General features: G+C 34.7%; 2 protein-coding genes across 6 annotated transcripts in view; one reads left to right on the top strand and one right to left on the bottom strand.

Moving 5' to 3' along the window:
- Window positions 1-12,821, bottom strand: part of phkb (phosphorylase kinase, beta) — a 57,682-nt gene extending 44,861 nt beyond the window's left edge. For 2 of the 5 annotated variants that reach the window (XM_015368366.2, XM_015368365.2), the window contains exons 1-5: window positions 12,715-12,810; window positions 11,833-11,923; window positions 9,628-9,717; window positions 1,789-1,927; window positions 480-579 (exon numbers count right to left, since the gene is read on the bottom strand). In XM_015368366.2, coding sequence (XP_015223852.1) covers window positions 480-579; window positions 1,789-1,927; window positions 9,628-9,717; window positions 11,833-11,923; window positions 12,715-12,762 — 468 coding nt within the window. In that variant the 5' untranslated portion in view covers window positions 12,763-12,810. Of the gene's footprint in view, window positions 1-479; window positions 580-1,788; window positions 1,928-9,627; window positions 9,718-11,832; window positions 11,929-12,714 lie in introns of all 5 variants that reach the window. The other 3 variants (XM_015368367.2, XM_006641375.3, XM_015368368.2) reach the window with 2 other exon arrangements.
- A 177-nt stretch (window positions 12,822-12,998) lies between these two features.
- itfg1 (integrin alpha FG-GAP repeat containing 1) overlaps window positions 12,999-16,520 on the top strand; it is a 111,210-nt gene continuing 107,688 nt past the window's right edge. The window contains exons 1-5 of the mRNA XM_006641369.3: window positions 12,999-13,243; window positions 13,716-13,788; window positions 13,880-14,019; window positions 14,812-14,869; window positions 15,283-15,363. Coding sequence (XP_006641432.3) covers window positions 13,060-13,243; window positions 13,716-13,788; window positions 13,880-14,019; window positions 14,812-14,869; window positions 15,283-15,363 — 536 coding nt within the window. The 5' untranslated portion in view covers window positions 12,999-13,059. The remainder of the gene's footprint in view (window positions 13,244-13,715; window positions 13,789-13,879; window positions 14,020-14,811; window positions 14,870-15,282; window positions 15,364-16,520) is intronic.

Below are 16,520 nucleotides of genomic sequence, written 5' to 3'. Positions count from 1 at the left end.
TGCTCTGCACTTGTAAAATATTGATACCTGCATATGTACACATTTATCACATTTTCACATGATCTAGTTTAATTCATTTGCTCAACTCAAGTGAAGAACTACAGTACCAGTGTTGTTAAGAGATACGAAAACATAATAATGGAGCACAACACATAAAACACAATACTAGTATCAATTTGTCATTAACAGCCAAAAATGTTTAATACAGACCACAGTTAAACTGTAAATGATGTGTATTCAAATATTTGAAATTGATTTTAAATGGAAAAAAGATCGCCAAAAATGCTCATTAAATCTTTGAATACACTTAAAAAAAACACAATTCAGCCTCCAAACCAATTTTAACTTGTCAAAATGATTTTTTTTTCTCCCAAACAATTTTTAAAAAGTTGCTTTTAATCCAAAAGATGACATCCTTGGATATAAAATTAATCCTTTTGAGCAAGGTCAGAGCTCAAGCCCATGCAACAGTGCTTTACCTTATCAGCCTGCCGCATGTAGCAATACAGAATCCCTCTCATACATTTTATAGCAGAGTGCTCCAGCTCATAAGTCCGTCCCTTGTCATCATCAATGCGCCTGGACCAGCAAGATAACATGCAAAAGAAATTGAAAATGTAGGAATATCACTGCATCCTAGCAGGTACAGTGCACAGAACAGTACTGTTATGCATTGCAAAACCTATACAGTGTACATATAAATATGCATATGAAAAGGACATATATATGAGGCAAGAGGTCAATTCAGAGCATACATATTTTCTAATGGTGACTTTGTTTCAATTAGAAAAAAAATGAAGTAGCAGAAGTTTAACAATATATACCTAATTCTTTAAACAACATTCATACTGATGCCTTAGTTGTTGTCTTTTATGCTTTATTTGACTTTTTCCAACTGTAAAAAGAACATTTATATTTGTGTTTATCTTGTCACAGCACTATATAAATATAAGAGCTAAATTTTAAATGTTCCTGCTGGAGTAATTGGAATTAATGAGCAGGGGACCATATTCCTCCTAAGATTGCCATAAACATTAATCACAATGAGGTTCCCCTAAAAACACACCCTGAGGCATCAACATTAGTGAAATAAGATAGGAAAGATTAATTACTGGATTACTAAATCAAGCACCAGAAATGTGATAAAATAATAAGCTTCAGAGACAGGAAAAAATATGTATAAATAGGGGGAAAGCACTCAAATGTTTTTCTTTGCAGCAATGTTATGGCAGAATTTCAAATTTCTTTCATACAATGGTTTGTTCATTTTTTTATTGTTTTGTTCAGAATGTAAGCATCTGCATGTTTATCTTTAGATGAATAGCTTTATCTGCATCAATCATGCTGTAAAAAACAGATACATTTGAACTTTAAATCTAAAAGGAAGCACAGCTTATTTAAAAAAAACAATATGAAACTGATTCATTTTTGTATAATGAATTTACAGCATATAAAACCTTTAATAACATTTTATCACTATGAATATACTGTATTTCAACAATTAGCTAATTATCTGTTTTAAATAGCTATATGTATTTGTGTAATGATCAGTTAAATAAAGCAGGCGTTTTGGACTCAAATGCTGTCAGACTGGAATTATTCTCAATAAAGTGCATTAATAAAGGCCATTAGAATAAGTTCTCAAGGATCTTTTGTGAGCCATTGAACATTTTTATACACCCAGAAAGCAAAAAAAAAACACATGACTAAAATTGTAGATCATGAGCCAAAATGTGCTCAGGTACAAGAACATTTAACAAAAAAGTTAAAGCATCCAGTACTTTTTACCTGTATGCCAGTGATAGAGCCCAGGAACTGGCTGCACAATACAAGCTGTCTCGGACTTTAGCCTCATTGCATTCCCCAAAGGTCTTGACTGGAAACAAACCAGTGGTGGGACTCTGGTAGTTGAGTATTGTTGATTTAACTATAGTGGAACAATGAAAAGAAAAATGCTGTGATCAGCAATGCACCTTGTTTTTACAATTCTCACTGATGCTTCTGTTTATGTCCTCTGTATTTTTCCTAACAAGTGTATTAATTCAACAAATGAGCAAAGACTACTCCCTTCTATGTCTTTATAGGGCAATAGCATCATTGAGTGCAAAAATATTTTTTCCAGAATATTTTTGGAACATTTTATTGTAAAGGTACCCAGAGAACACAGGTGCTCGTACCTTTTTGATGCAATGCCTGAATTACTTAATAAGGTTCTAAAATGAATGAAACATAAACCAAATGAACCCATTGACCTGCTCTCATTTGTAACCTTTGTTCTTATGTTTATTCTTTCTGGTTGAAAGTTGGATTCCTTTTAGTATTTTGAGCAAGTAAGCATTTACAATACAAACACACACAGGATTCATGAGATAAACAGAAGTGTGTATTAAGGAGTGCAACATCACATGTGCAGATGCTTGATCTCTGGAATAAGAGGAGATCAGTAGTTTCAGGTCATGCCATCATCATTTGAGATTAGTACAAATGTATCTTTTAAAGAGTTTAAATTATTTTTTTTCACCATCTATTATAATAATGCTAATAAATACTAGGTGAAGGAACTATAGCCTACATGTTACTGCCTTCTGTAATCTTTCTAGCCATAATCAGTCTTACATAATTATAATACCTAGTACACTTCATTCTTTATCACAGTGTTATGTCAGGGCAAATGACACACATTATTTTGTGTAATCTTTGTTAGAAAGTGTCAGGGTCAATTTGGAAAGACAAAGAAAGAGCCATTTCACATGAAGCATGAAAAAATACAGACAATTCACCAGAAAAATTAAAACCACAATATCCTAATAAATAATTATGCAAATTATTTTCACCAAAGCATGAGATCCATTAAATTGTTCTAGAAAATGGGATCACAGCACCTGTTATTTAATGCATGACAATCAAAATTAATGTTTCTGTGTCTTACGTAAGAAAAAGCCACTATCTTACTGCCATATCTGTCTGTTGTTGATGATTGGAAAAACGCCTTTAAAATACAAGTGCAGCATACCTTACTCGATGTATTACAATCAATGTCTTCGCACATTTGTTCTCGTACTTAACAGATGCTGAAGAAAAAACTCTTAACTGTATTGTAATTACAACTCATTATTAATCAATTTGGAAAAATCAGTTATCTTTTTTAAGTGCATACAGAAATATTGAGTTTATATTAATGCAACCAACTGTTCATTATAAGGACCATTACCACCTTCTAGCTTGATCTTATCAGATCTTAGAAGCTAAGCAAAGTTTGGACTCGTCTCTTCTGAAAAAGGAGTCACTGAGGAAAAACCAGGTATATGGTAGTTGGTGGTTCACTAGGTGGCACTCTTCCCTCTTAACCAGACATTCTAGACCAACGACCCCAGTGTGGGGACAGAAGGCACTGTACTGGAGGAGGTGCTGTTTGTCGAGTGAGAAGTTCAAGTGAGGTACTGGGAAGTTGCCCATTAAATGTCCCAAGACATTGTAAAAGTATTGTAAAAGTGTTATAATGTGTTACAATGTGGGCTTGCTTAATCCGTTTACCCTAAAATATCCCTCTTAATTCAAATGTAGCGATGTCTCAAAGCTCCACTTGTTCTGCTTTGTAGTGGGTATGCCAACATATAATGGTCATTGTGAAGCCATGTACAACCCAAGTAATAGATGCACTTTGGTAGCAGATGAAATAGGTCACCTCCTCTAAATGAAAAGCTTTGCTTTTGGGATGAAAAGTGCTATACATATCCGATCAGCTATTATAAAAAAAAGATAACATCAAATGTTATCTTTGGTAAAAACATTCCTTTTAAGTAAAGGGATGAAATAATTTATGGCATGTCATTTCCACTACAACAGTGATATACAGAAAGATCCTCAAGTGTACTTGCATCAACTTAAACATGCAGGAAACTTTGATTTAAATCTATGGGATTTAAAAGTCACAAACCTGTCTTATGTCATCAGTCATTATAATAGCCCTCTCAGTCAGCACAAAATGCTTCCGACTGACAAGTCCATGCGTGATTACATGGAACTCAAAGGCTTTTCCTAAAAGTATTCCTGAAGAAAATATGCATTACTATACCTTCCATTAAAAAACAAGTCTTGTTTTCACTGTTTAATCTCCTGAAACCCAGGATAGATAGCAGCACTATGCCATCCACTACAATCAGCTGCAGCAAATTAAATTCACTGAAGCATTACAACATTACCACATAAATAACAAACAGAAAGCCATCCAGAAAAAGAAGTAGGACATTTGTAATAAGGTAATCTTTAAAGTATCTCTCTTAGAACAAATGCAGATTTAAAATATGCAATATTCATTTTCTTTTTATGGGAGTAAGTTATCCTCTTACTTTTAAATTATAGCCTACTTGTGATTTTGAGGCTTTGACTGAATACCTCAGTCGGTTGAACATTTTTGTTTGCCATACACTCCCAACTAATTCTCAAATAAGAGAATAAGGTATGAATGAGAAAATGTCTCTGGCTTAAAAAAAATAAAAACATTATATTGTAAACATAATAGCATTGTATAGAGCTATGCCATATTTGTCATATGTAATGAATCCTGGAACAATATGGGGAATACATTTATTCAGACTATACAGAGGTCTGCATGGTCTCGGCCCACAATATTTGAGTGATCTTTTAGCTTCTCACACACTTCTATCACAAGGAGCAGGTTACCTTGTTGTTCCTAGAATTAAAAAAGTCACAGCTGCCAACCAAGCATTTTCTTATAGAGCTCCCCAATTATGGAATATCCTTCCCACTGATGTGCAGAATTCAGACACACTCTCAATGTTCAAATCTAGGCTAAAAACATATTTGTTTAGTCAATTGCTTAGCCTACATATTGATATTTAGAAAAAGGAGGCCATGCAAACTACCAATCTCTGCTTGCATTGTTATTCACTGATACTTTATCTCCTTTCTATCCAACCCAGACCCAGAACACAGCTCCTTCTACCAGCCGGTCCTCTATAAAACCTTTCCTCCTTTACTTCTGTTAAAGCTGATATTGCACTCCTGCTCACTTGAGCGCTTGTCAGACCACCAGACTGACCAACCCCGGTGTACTCTCTCCTGTCTCCACCCCCAAACTCAACTTCCCAGTGAAAATTACAACCAAAGGAAACTGTTTTTACATATTGCAAATGTAATGCAATATAGACAACTTTTATATCTGTACATTTTAATTAACCCAGTGCTGGCCAGTGGGGGATAGGCTCCCCCTTTTGAGTCTTGGTTCCTCTCAAGGTTTCTTCCTACTTTAGTCTAAGGGAGTTTCCTTGCCACTGTTGCCTTAGGCTTGCTCACTGATGGTTCAGGCCCAAAATTCTGTAAAGCTGCTTTGTGACAATGTCCATTTTAAAAAGCACTATACAAATAAAATTGAATTAAATTTTAAAAAAAGTCTCCAATGATTTCCTGTTTCCCTTGGGTATAAAAGGATGCAACACACTAAAGACATTCAGTAGTAATGCCCATCATCATGGTCATTGTCATTGACTGAAGTTGGCGAAAGATTAAATAACCAAAAAAATAATTTTTAACTTTCCATTGGAGTGTCCAATATTAAGAATTTTAAGTTTACTGGTATAGTGGTAAACCCATCCAGAAAGAGAAGCTTAAGTGTATCTGCCACCATAAACTATTCTGCAAATCGTTTAAGAGGAAACTGTACATCCAAATGCAATAATTGTAGATTTCCAAAACTAGCATTTTGTACATTTCCAGTGTACAAAGTGTGGAACACTACTGCTGCGACTCAGAACTGCCTGCATGAATGTGGCAATCATGACTGTGTGACATGGAAAAAGCCTCTTCTGACATGCATATCAGCATTATGTTGGTGTAAAGAAGCAGAACAAAATACAAATTATGAAATTCGGTGTGGTATTTATAGTGGATTGAGGTTGTTTTGTATCTATGGGTCCTGAAGCTCTTATTAACATAGGGGGAATCATTAACTCCAACTTGAACCAGGACATTTTGGCAAAGGCCTGGATGCCTTGGCTAAGATGTTCAAGCATGGCCAAAAATGGACATTCCAGTATGACAATAATCAAATACATACATCCAAATCGACAAAGGCATAGTTAAGTATCCCCTACATCAATAAAGCTTAATCAAATTTTAAATTTGTGATTCAAACTCATGAAGGCAGTTCACAAATGGAAATCAAACGGTCTCAAGACCCCAAAGAAATTCTGCCTGAAGTAACGGTTGAAACTCCTCCTTCAGAAGGACCAACTACAGGAGGTATCTTGTCAGTGTAATGTATGCCACAAGAGGATTTACAACTTACTACCAGTTACTAATTACTAACCGTTACTAAATTATAATCTTCTGGTCTTTAAATCTTATGTTTTTGTTATAATGTTTTTCCATTCCTAATTCATATATGAAGATTTATATACATATTTTCATTTAATATGACTCAAAGAGATTTTATCAAAGAGATTTAATATGAGTACAAAACATGATTTTCCTATATACTTAGTCCTTTTGGAAAAAAGCTATTACAATTTGAATAAGCCTGTACATTACTGAGTGACCATTTTTATTAGGTTTAATATCGTAACATGCAAGCTCAAAGGAATAAAATAAAAGTAGAATCTCACTTTCTAAAACAACTTTAAAAATTATCTTTCATGTAAAAAATTGTCTTTCATTTAGAATGTCTTTTTTCTTCAAGAGTTTAATTAATCTGATTTGAAAACTTTCATCTGTAATCCCCAGTCTCATAATTAGAATTTCTGGGAAGTCTTGCAAGGTAATTATTTATACTCGGTCAGCCATCATATTGGCTGAAGATGTATAGTGTATATCTTGAAAAAGTAGAGTATCATGAGGTGAAAGCTTCCACGGCACCTATATACGTAGATATCCAAGAATTCAAGTAAGACACTAAAAGTGAAAAATATTGGTTTCTCATGAAGAGGAAAAAAAATGATTATAGTGTTATATCACATACAGAATAATCAAAAATATTTCTTCTCTACAGTCAGAAGTCACAAATAAATAGTGTGTAGCCACCAAGAAGCTAACAAAGCTAATATCAATTTCTATAGCACAGGCTAATGATTTTGCACCAATGGCTCCATGGTTTTCTGAAAAGGAAAACAGGTTTAGTGGATCCATCCAATTAGTTTTAAATTAAGTTGGTAGTGGATTTGTATACAAAGAAAATACCAGCCACAGAAGTGGGGGTGCTTACATTTTCCATCCGTACATAAGAGACCCCTTATTCCTGATATAGGTTGTGGCAACTGTAGACTAACACAAAAGCATAGGGTGTAAAGGGGAATGCCAAGGCATCACAGGGCACTCTCACACACAGGCCCAATTAAGATAAACATTTTTCCAATTAACATAGCCAGCATGTCTAAGAAGAGTTGAAGAAAACTAGAACACCCAAATAAAATCCAAATTGATATGGGAAGAACACGCATGTGTATTTTACTATTCCTCCAGAGATGTTGCTCAAGAAATTAACCACGTACCATGTGGGTTCCGATTAACTTTCTAACTGACATCATGAAATAGACAGGAAAAGGTGGGGGCGGATGCAAACTAGCTCAGTTTTCATGCTGTTGCGCAGGAAAATTTACGATATGTTTGTGCCCACAAAACATTCAAGAGATGGGCTGTCAAATCAATGGATGTCTTGTTAGATTTCTTTTCATTTAATCTTCGCCTGCCCTTTAACATACATAAGGAAAGGGGAATTAATTGAATATTTAATTCTACATTTTATAGCATGAAAGGTCTTCAAGGCACCTTGAGCGGATTGGATTTTAAAGAGCCATTTCAGAACCAGATCCGATATTAACCCAATCCAAATCCAAACAACCAGCCAGCTTCTTATCAACAACAGTGTTTGCAACTTTAACGGTTTCGATGTAATCACTAATGTATTATAAATTATGATTAACTTATTTCAAATACCATAATTTGACATCAATTTTTAACTACTGCTACAATAAGTTTCAAGGTTTTTAACTCAAAATTATTCTGCAGAACAGAGAGATATTTACATTCCAGCAAAGGTAAGACAGCTATTTGAAGAAAGCTGGAGAAAAGAAACCAGACTTCAAAGACTCTTTAAACTCAAATCATTGCGGAAATGCTCTTTGCTCCTTGCCATCAGTATTGTGTGAAGTTCTCGTACTGGGAATAGACTGATTCCAGTACAGGTTTCCTGGAGTTGTTAAAGATTACTAAGCTGCATGAAAGCTCTCAGAGCATGGACTGTATTAGAACCTTAATTCATCACACAAACTACTTTTGAAAATAGATGATCTAGATTAAACTTCCAATTAGTAGATATTGTACTAATTCATATGAAACTTGGAAAGATGTAGCTCAGATGATGGAAATTGTTGTCTAATTTCCTTTTTAATAATGTGTTCCGATAAAGGTAGCAAACTTGCTCAGAAAAAAATTAAATGCATTGTTTACATTTGGCTTAGAATCTCGAAAGCAGTTTATTAAAGAACCAATCAACACACTACAAAATAAGAAATGATAAAGCCCAACGTGGACTTATTTAGATTTGCATGCATAATTTAGCTTTCCATATCATAATCTATGTTTTAAATTACTTTTATATTTACCCTGGTCATAAACCCAAGCATATCCAACTTGGTTGTTTTTTGATACCTGTGCATTTAAAAATTCTGTATAATATCAAAAACATCCCCAGAAACACTTTGAATGACACAGTTGTCATTATTTTTAACTCGAGTTTAAGATGAGCTGCAGAAAAAGAAGGTAATTTCAGCTGCATACAGCCATTTTATTCTGTTAGTTTCGACATTAGGGGAAATTCTACTCTTTGTAAAATAATCCATCAATGCTATACATGCAGTATAAATTATACTGCTTCAGAAAAACATTTTCTGGGCTAGTAAACTGTAACTCTAAAACTCTTGTATTCAAATTACTCTTCCTGTACACATGTACCATTATGTACAAGACTTAAAAAAAGCTTTAAAAGTTCATACAATTATAGTTGCAGTCTGTGTAATTGTATTTTTAATAGTTACTGCTGTAGTAATTGTGTCTACAGAAATTGGCTTTAACATACTATGTTTTTGATGTAGCTTTGATGTTTTATACTTCGTAGTTAGGTTTAAAAATGAAAGCTGATTGATAATGCCCATTTTAAAACAAACTGCCTGTGAACATTAAAGCAAAGCTAATAGCGAATAATTAAAGATTCCATCAGAATTAATCGGACACTAAATACGACTACTTTCTTTCATCTACACACTACTAAATGGTAACAAAATAATTTCACTGAAGCACATAACTTTTTAAACCAAAATATATATGGAGAGGTATTATCTCAATTAATTTTCACCATTTGCCATCATTTTCAGTTTCCAAAAAAAGATCCTGGATTCTTCATGCATGCAAGGAAAAAACTAAGGCTAAAAAAACTACTTTTACATTCCTGTTGTGCCTACCTTACAGTCATGCCATTTAAAAATGGGTAATGCGTTTTTGCTAAACATGCAAATGTTATCAGAGGTCAGCAAAAACTAGGTTCTACAGGTACTGTAAACAACGCATGCACAAGATGCTAAAAAAGGTCAGAATGAGTCCGATTCAGGTTCTTACCTGCACTGTAGTATCTGTCCAATTTATCCCATAGAGACTCATCATCTAGTCGAGGAAGATTAACACTCTTCAAAGGTTCATAGACAGAGCCTGAAAAGTAGACATTTTAATTCCATCATGTGAAGTTTAAATTTGACTACTAAAATGTGATAACTATTTTACTGCAACTACAAGCAGACTACTAAAAAGAGTCACCAATGTGACACCTGCTTATATCTGTACTGAAACTGAAGCACTTGTAGGCAGACCTTAGTGCAGAGCTATACAATTCCAGTTCTGGAAGGCCACAGCGTCTACATGTTGTAATTTACTCCAAACGTCTATATACATAGTTATTGGTTTAACCACACCAGTATAACACCTTTCTCAAGTTCTTTCAGACTTCGGGAAATAAAAAGAAACCTGGAAAACCTGATTAACTGTGGCCCTGCAAGACTGGAGTTATACAACTATGTACTAGACGGTACTTTTAAACAAAATATGAGGATAAGGCTTCATAATAATAGCATAAAGGCTACAGAAACAAATACTAATTAAAATGATAAATTCTTACCTATTCATAAATACACTCAGGTGTAGAAGAGAAACATGTTTTTTTTTAAATAATGAAGTAGTATATAAGTTACACTTCAGATGATGAGATTTACAATACCAAGACAGAAGACAGAAGAAACATTCTAGGAGACAAAATGCAGGATGGTAAAGAAATTGAATGCAGAGACCACATCAGTGCCGTGAAGAATTTAATTTGGGATTAATTTTATATGATGAAAAATTAAACAGGGCAAAACAATGAGTGAACAGGGCATGAAATATCTTAGGACAGATAAATTTGAATTCACTGTCAAAGCACTGTGTACTGCTGACAAAGTAAGAATTCTCATTTAACTTGCCTTTTGCTGTTTAGTATTGGGAACTCACATGTGCACAAGGGAAATTGAGAAAATATTCTGCTGTTGCTCAGACGACAAAAAAAACCAAGGCTCATATCAGTGCTAACAAAAGCAACAAAGCATGCAATGACAATTGATTCTCTCTTGTGGACATCAAACTATTTAAAAGGAGCTACAGTGTGTAGGAATAGCACAAATATAGGATGGCAGTAGAAATTCACAATATAATCTATCTTGTCACCAGTGAATTCATGCTCACTTTTCGAAGACCTAATTTTAGTACTCCCTGTATTTGTTGGACCACATTTATAAGAAGTTCAGTGTGATTTGCATTTTAATGGGATCAACCATGGGTCAATACTTCAGGTACTGAAAAATTCATGTAAGGATATGGAAATTAACAATTTCCATTAGCTGGTAAGTAACATGGACAAAACTATTCCTTTTCAACTGCTTCTGTATAAGGAATATATGTTCTGCAGTCAAACCAACATCTTTTTTTCCGTCAAAGTTCTACAAGCTGGTGACAACCTACAAGCTTCTAGGGAGCAGTTCATTGAATATACTAAATAATGCAAGATACCCGTGATTTAAGATATGTTTGTACATTTAGTGTGCACATAAAAACCCTGTATGAACCCATACACTGTCATTGTTTTCACTACAGTCTTGATGACTGATTCTTCAAACTGTAATCAGAGGATAACTTTCAGAATACAAAGCTAACGGCTTTTAACTTCAACTCATCACCGTAAACTTGTTACGTCAAATACACCCCTTAGGGCACACATACAAGCAGCTCAAATAATGTGCTCAAAGGGTTACCTTTGTCTTACGAAAGGCTGACGTACTGAACAATTGAATCTAGTCTTGTTCTGATATTCTGCTGTAAGCTGAAACACACATTGGTAGCTATCGGAGCATAATTCTTAATTAGAAAAGTAACACTTCAATTCAGCTGAAAAGCATTCATTGCTAATACATCCATACATATAAAAGAGTTAGCTATTACTGTACTGTACGTGACACCATCAATGAGTAATGGAAATTGAAAATATAAAGCATTTGTGACAATGCTTCAGTATCAGTATTTTAGAATGTGTCACAGAGGTATAAATGCTATTTGGAAACAGCAACATAGAATTTATTTCTATTTTAAACCATAACGAATAATGTTCACCTATTAACTGCAGTAAGCAACAACAGGGGTGACAAAAAAAGAGGTATACAACCACCCTAAAGTTTCTTACACTTTCACTTACAAGACTGTGTGCTGGGTACCAATGGAATGTCCCTGTGATGGAATACTTACTGTATCTCTGAAGAATATGATCAGAGCTGGGACACTCATCTCCGAAGCTGGCCATTTTCAATAGGTGTAGTTTATGATAACCGTCTTTCAGCTAAACTACATCAATTTATAAAAACGGTTAGTAATGGGTTAAAGGGAAATTGTCGGAATTACACAGCAAGCACAAAGTTAGCAATGTTAAAATTAATGCAAGCTGAAAATAAGTACAATTAGGTATATTGATATCAGGTTAGGCATGTTGACGTTTTTTTATATATTTTATTTTTCTCAGCTGTTTCGTGTGAAAAGTTTCAAGTTACATATTGATCGTGATTCACTTCCATGCGGCATACAGTATCAAGACTTGATCTGGGGTAGGTGCTTAATTATTAATTGGAGATGGAGCACGACATACGCGTATTTCTAATCTAAACAGATTTAATCGGTCCAACGTGCTAAATACATTTCAAAATAGAAAACTGGATAAAAACTACAGAGCGTCTTTTCTTTAATGTGAACCGAAAAGTTTACAAGATGTCCATTACTACTCAAAAAACATTTGGAGCAAGACGTCCAGCAGATAGGTACTTTATTTATTTTTACTTTTCAATGTAAAGATTTAATTATCTGAAGATTTAAAGGAATACAGTAAAGCTCCATTGCAATTGCACGAAAATGAAGGCAGGCGATACGTAGTGCAGTGTACTTAAAATAGCTACCAGTGTAAACTTATGAGCCTGACCTTTCCATGGTTGGAAACCAGTACTGTTGTAATCAGCTGGGGAGCTTAGTCTTTTTAGCTAGAAAACACACACACACAATCTACTCCAAGAGCGCATACTAGCACAAAGGCAGCTCACTGGTTAAAATTTATAAAAGATCATGCAAGTGAATAAGTCAAACCTGAACGTTTTGATCTTGCCCTGAACTCCAACACCTTCCAGCTGACATCTGCCAAACTAGCCATATTTACTGAAGAAACAACGTTGCGACACCGTCGTAAAGTCGGAAGAGAGGCGTTAGTTACGTTATCTCACTGGTGTCAACATAACTCATTTTTAAAAACTTGTATCCTTAATAGGTTAAAGACGAATCGAGTAAACGTATTATGCGTTTTAATGGCAACGGAAAACAAATATTTTTCTTTTAAGTATTAAGGTCGTTCCAACTATTTTTTGATAGGCTGCCACACTGCCGTAAAATGTGTGCTGCTGTAAGCTGGGTTGTGTTGTTGGAAGTAGTTGAGCAATGAGGATGTGGATATCATGTCAGTTTTTATTTTGCCTTATGGTATCATTTGCCGGACACCGTGCTGTCCTGGCTCTACAGGACGTGACAGCCGACTTATTTGGATCTGAATATTATGGCACTATCGCTGCCTTCGGAGATTTCAATTCAGACAAGCAAACGGATCTCTTCGTCATCAGAGCTCGTTTGTATTCCTACTTAAATAATTGCTAGCTACATTCCAATGCATCGTGTTTACGTTTCAATTTATTGTAACTATAGTTTTTCAGTATAAATATGTTGAGCTGAAAGCTAGAATTGCATTGTAACCTATTAATGCATTAGCTAAATAAACTTGTTTGATCAAAGAGGTGTGGTCAACATCACGTTCATGTTACTAACAACCACCTTTTAACTCACTGAAATCTACAAAAGTAGCTACAAAATGTTATGTTTATCTGTTTAATCGGTAACATGTAACTCGAATATTAAACAGTTCTGAATTGTGAGGATTACTACTGAATATGTTGTAGTTTCTTAGGGAGGTGATTGCTTAAGCCTTTATAATTATGTGGGATTGTGGGAGAGTCTAGCTTTGCAGTTGTGTACGTGACGAAAGAAACACCTATTGTAGACAGTCAGTTGTCATTGACATGCCTATAAATTCTGTGTTTCAGAAAAGGATTTGGTTGTGTTCCTAGCAGACTTAAAAGCTCCTTACTTCAAGCCAAAAATAAAGCTGTCCTTAAAGTGAGTATGCTGTTTTAAAAGTTCCTTATGTCTCACCTAGTACACACAGGAAGATTTAATGTTCAAAAACATTGTGGGTTTATTGTTTCAGTGATGTCATCAGTAGTGTGGTTCCTGGAGACTATGATGGAGACTCACAGATGGATGTCCTCCTCACCACCAATCAGAACAAGAATGTCAACAATCCAGAAACATTTGTTATTATCTACTGGGGAAATAATCAAACTCTAAGTAATGCTTTTTAACATCAATACCTAAATTATCTTTAAAAATGGGTCACAGAAACATTTATCACAGAAAAAAAATGCAATAAATTGCTGTATATACATTTACATTTGAAGGAATTTAGTGGGTTTGATATGGAAAGGATTTTACATTCTGTGGCACTTAAACACTGCTGTCTCACTGCCCTTGAATTCTGGGTTTGATTCAAGACTAGGGCACCTAGTCTTGTGTGGAGTTTTTATCTTCTGCATCCGCATGGGTTTTCTTAAGGTACTCTGATTTCCTCCCACCTTTCACAGACTGCTGGCTAAATTACTTAATGCCCACGAATGATGTGTGTGGTATCATTTGCCAGCGTGTCTTTGGAAGACAGAAATTGGTACTGGTCGGGTGTAGTCCCTCCTTGCACCCTATGCTCCAGGTTGCCACGATCCTTACCAGGAAAAGCTTTATTTCAGACAATAGATATAACAGTAGGAAGAATTCAGGTTTCTCTTTATTTTCTTCTTTTATCAAAAGTCAAGTGAAGTGGGCATTCTGCTTACACTTTGCCTACTGGAGAAACTGGGGCTAGGCTTTAATGTCTGCCATTCAATGAAATTTCCTGTTGTATGATGACAATTTGGTCATTTAAAATGTATTTTGGAATCATGGTAACATAAACATACGCTGAATTAGAATTATTGAATATTTTGTAATTTTGTTTGTTGCCTTACACAATACACATTAAAGGGTCATGGCCTTTACTTAATAAATTAGATTGATTCCAGGTAATAACAAATATCTATTTTTTGACAGATCAGTATAATAAGACCCAGCTAAACCAAACCTTTTTGGATCAACCTTTGGTTATGGAGTAAGTATAATGAAATGCTGTATACTATTTGATATATTGATATCTTTTCTCTCCATTTTTAAAGTTTTGTTTTTTTTCCATAAGGACAAGGTTATAGATTTCTTTTCTTCAGATATAAAATATATTAGCATTCTGTTTTGTAGTATTTAGTCTTTATTTTAAAATTGTCTGTATTTCAAGCTTGGTGGTTTACATTTTTAATTTTCATTTTTCCCGTTCGATCATTCATCAATAAAAAACTAAGAGAAAGGAAGCTAATAAAGCAATTTTCATATCAGTCCAATCATACTGTCTCTTATAGGATAAAGACAGTAAAGTGGGTTAAATTGAAATATTAAAAATAGCATTTTTAATTTAGACATTTTTTACATTTTTTCTGTTTATGCCAAAAAATAATTCTGTTTTCTCAATAGTTTTAATGCTGATCTGGTGCCTGATATTTTTGGTCAAGTCAAAGGAGAAAATCTGCCGCAGGTGTGCTATCTAAATGGAAGGTATGTCACTTTCCACATGGCTGAAAATAATTTTATTGCATTGTTATGGGAAATAGTAGTGTGTATAGAACTGTTCATTTAATAGAGTAATTGAATAGAGCCAAAGAAACACAGGCTTTAGGAGGCAAATATGTTGAACTAATTTGCAGTAAGAATAAACTCTTGGCAAATTATTTAATTAGGTTCCATGTCACTGGCACATCCAAAAGTGATGTTAAATGTACTGGGGGATAAAACTCTTAAATGAAAATTGCATAAATATCATAACTATCATTGAAATGTTATGTTTATTTAGTATTAGCAGTATATCTCATTGCATCGCCTTTAAAATTGGCATCAATATCGACAACTGTCTACCAGTTTTTAGTCATATCCATTTTTGAAGTGTTCCTTTTTCAAATTGCTTATAGTCTTCTTTGTGCTGAGAAAATATTATAAAGATATAAGACAATATTATAACTGATTTGAAGGTGTAGCTCACGGGTGCACCTAGGCTCTTTAAGGCCACTTTATAAGAAACATAGAAAATAGGCTCTGACACAAAGGCATTTTTATTTAAACCCAGGTGCAGCAGTGCATTTATTTACATTCCTTGACAAAACCCAAAACAAAAACAGAAACAAAAGCCTATTTCTTTGTTTAGAGCATTAACCTGATTCCTATCAGTCCTTGACTAAACTGTTGGATGGCTAAGCTGCTTACCAGCTTAAACAACAAAAACAATTTTTTTTTCATTCCTTCAGTCTCTCACTCAGTCTGTTGATGGAATGTTGCAGGTTATCCCCACAGGTTTCTAGGTAATGTAGAGCAAGCAAGATCCACTGTCAGACACCTTAGAAACAGGCATTCAAAGTCTAAAGCTCCCCCACAGTAGAAGGCAGAGAGCAGGTGGGACAGACCAGGATCATGTCAACACCCTGTATGTGAACACAATAGTGTGTTCTGTCACATAGGTCTCGGATAAAATCATTCCCCTTATCCAGTGCGGAACATCACGGCGACATGTCCCTCCCTTTCCCTGTTTAGTGGTGATTGCAATCCCCATCCCACAGTTATTTGACCATGTTCTTGGCACCATAGTGACCACTTGTCCTCCTCCAAGCTCAAGACAGAGTGGCACGTTAATGGATAGATAACAGAGATGAGCAATAACAGAC

Source organism: Lepisosteus oculatus, chromosome 20 (assembly GCF_040954835.1).
Source record: "Lepisosteus oculatus isolate fLepOcu1 chromosome 20, fLepOcu1.hap2, whole genome shotgun sequence".
NCBI classification, from domain to species: domain Eukaryota; kingdom Metazoa; phylum Chordata; class Actinopteri; order Semionotiformes; family Lepisosteidae; genus Lepisosteus; species Lepisosteus oculatus.
Note: the sequence above shows the minus strand (reverse complement) of the source record. Positions and strands in the feature narration are given on the sequence as shown.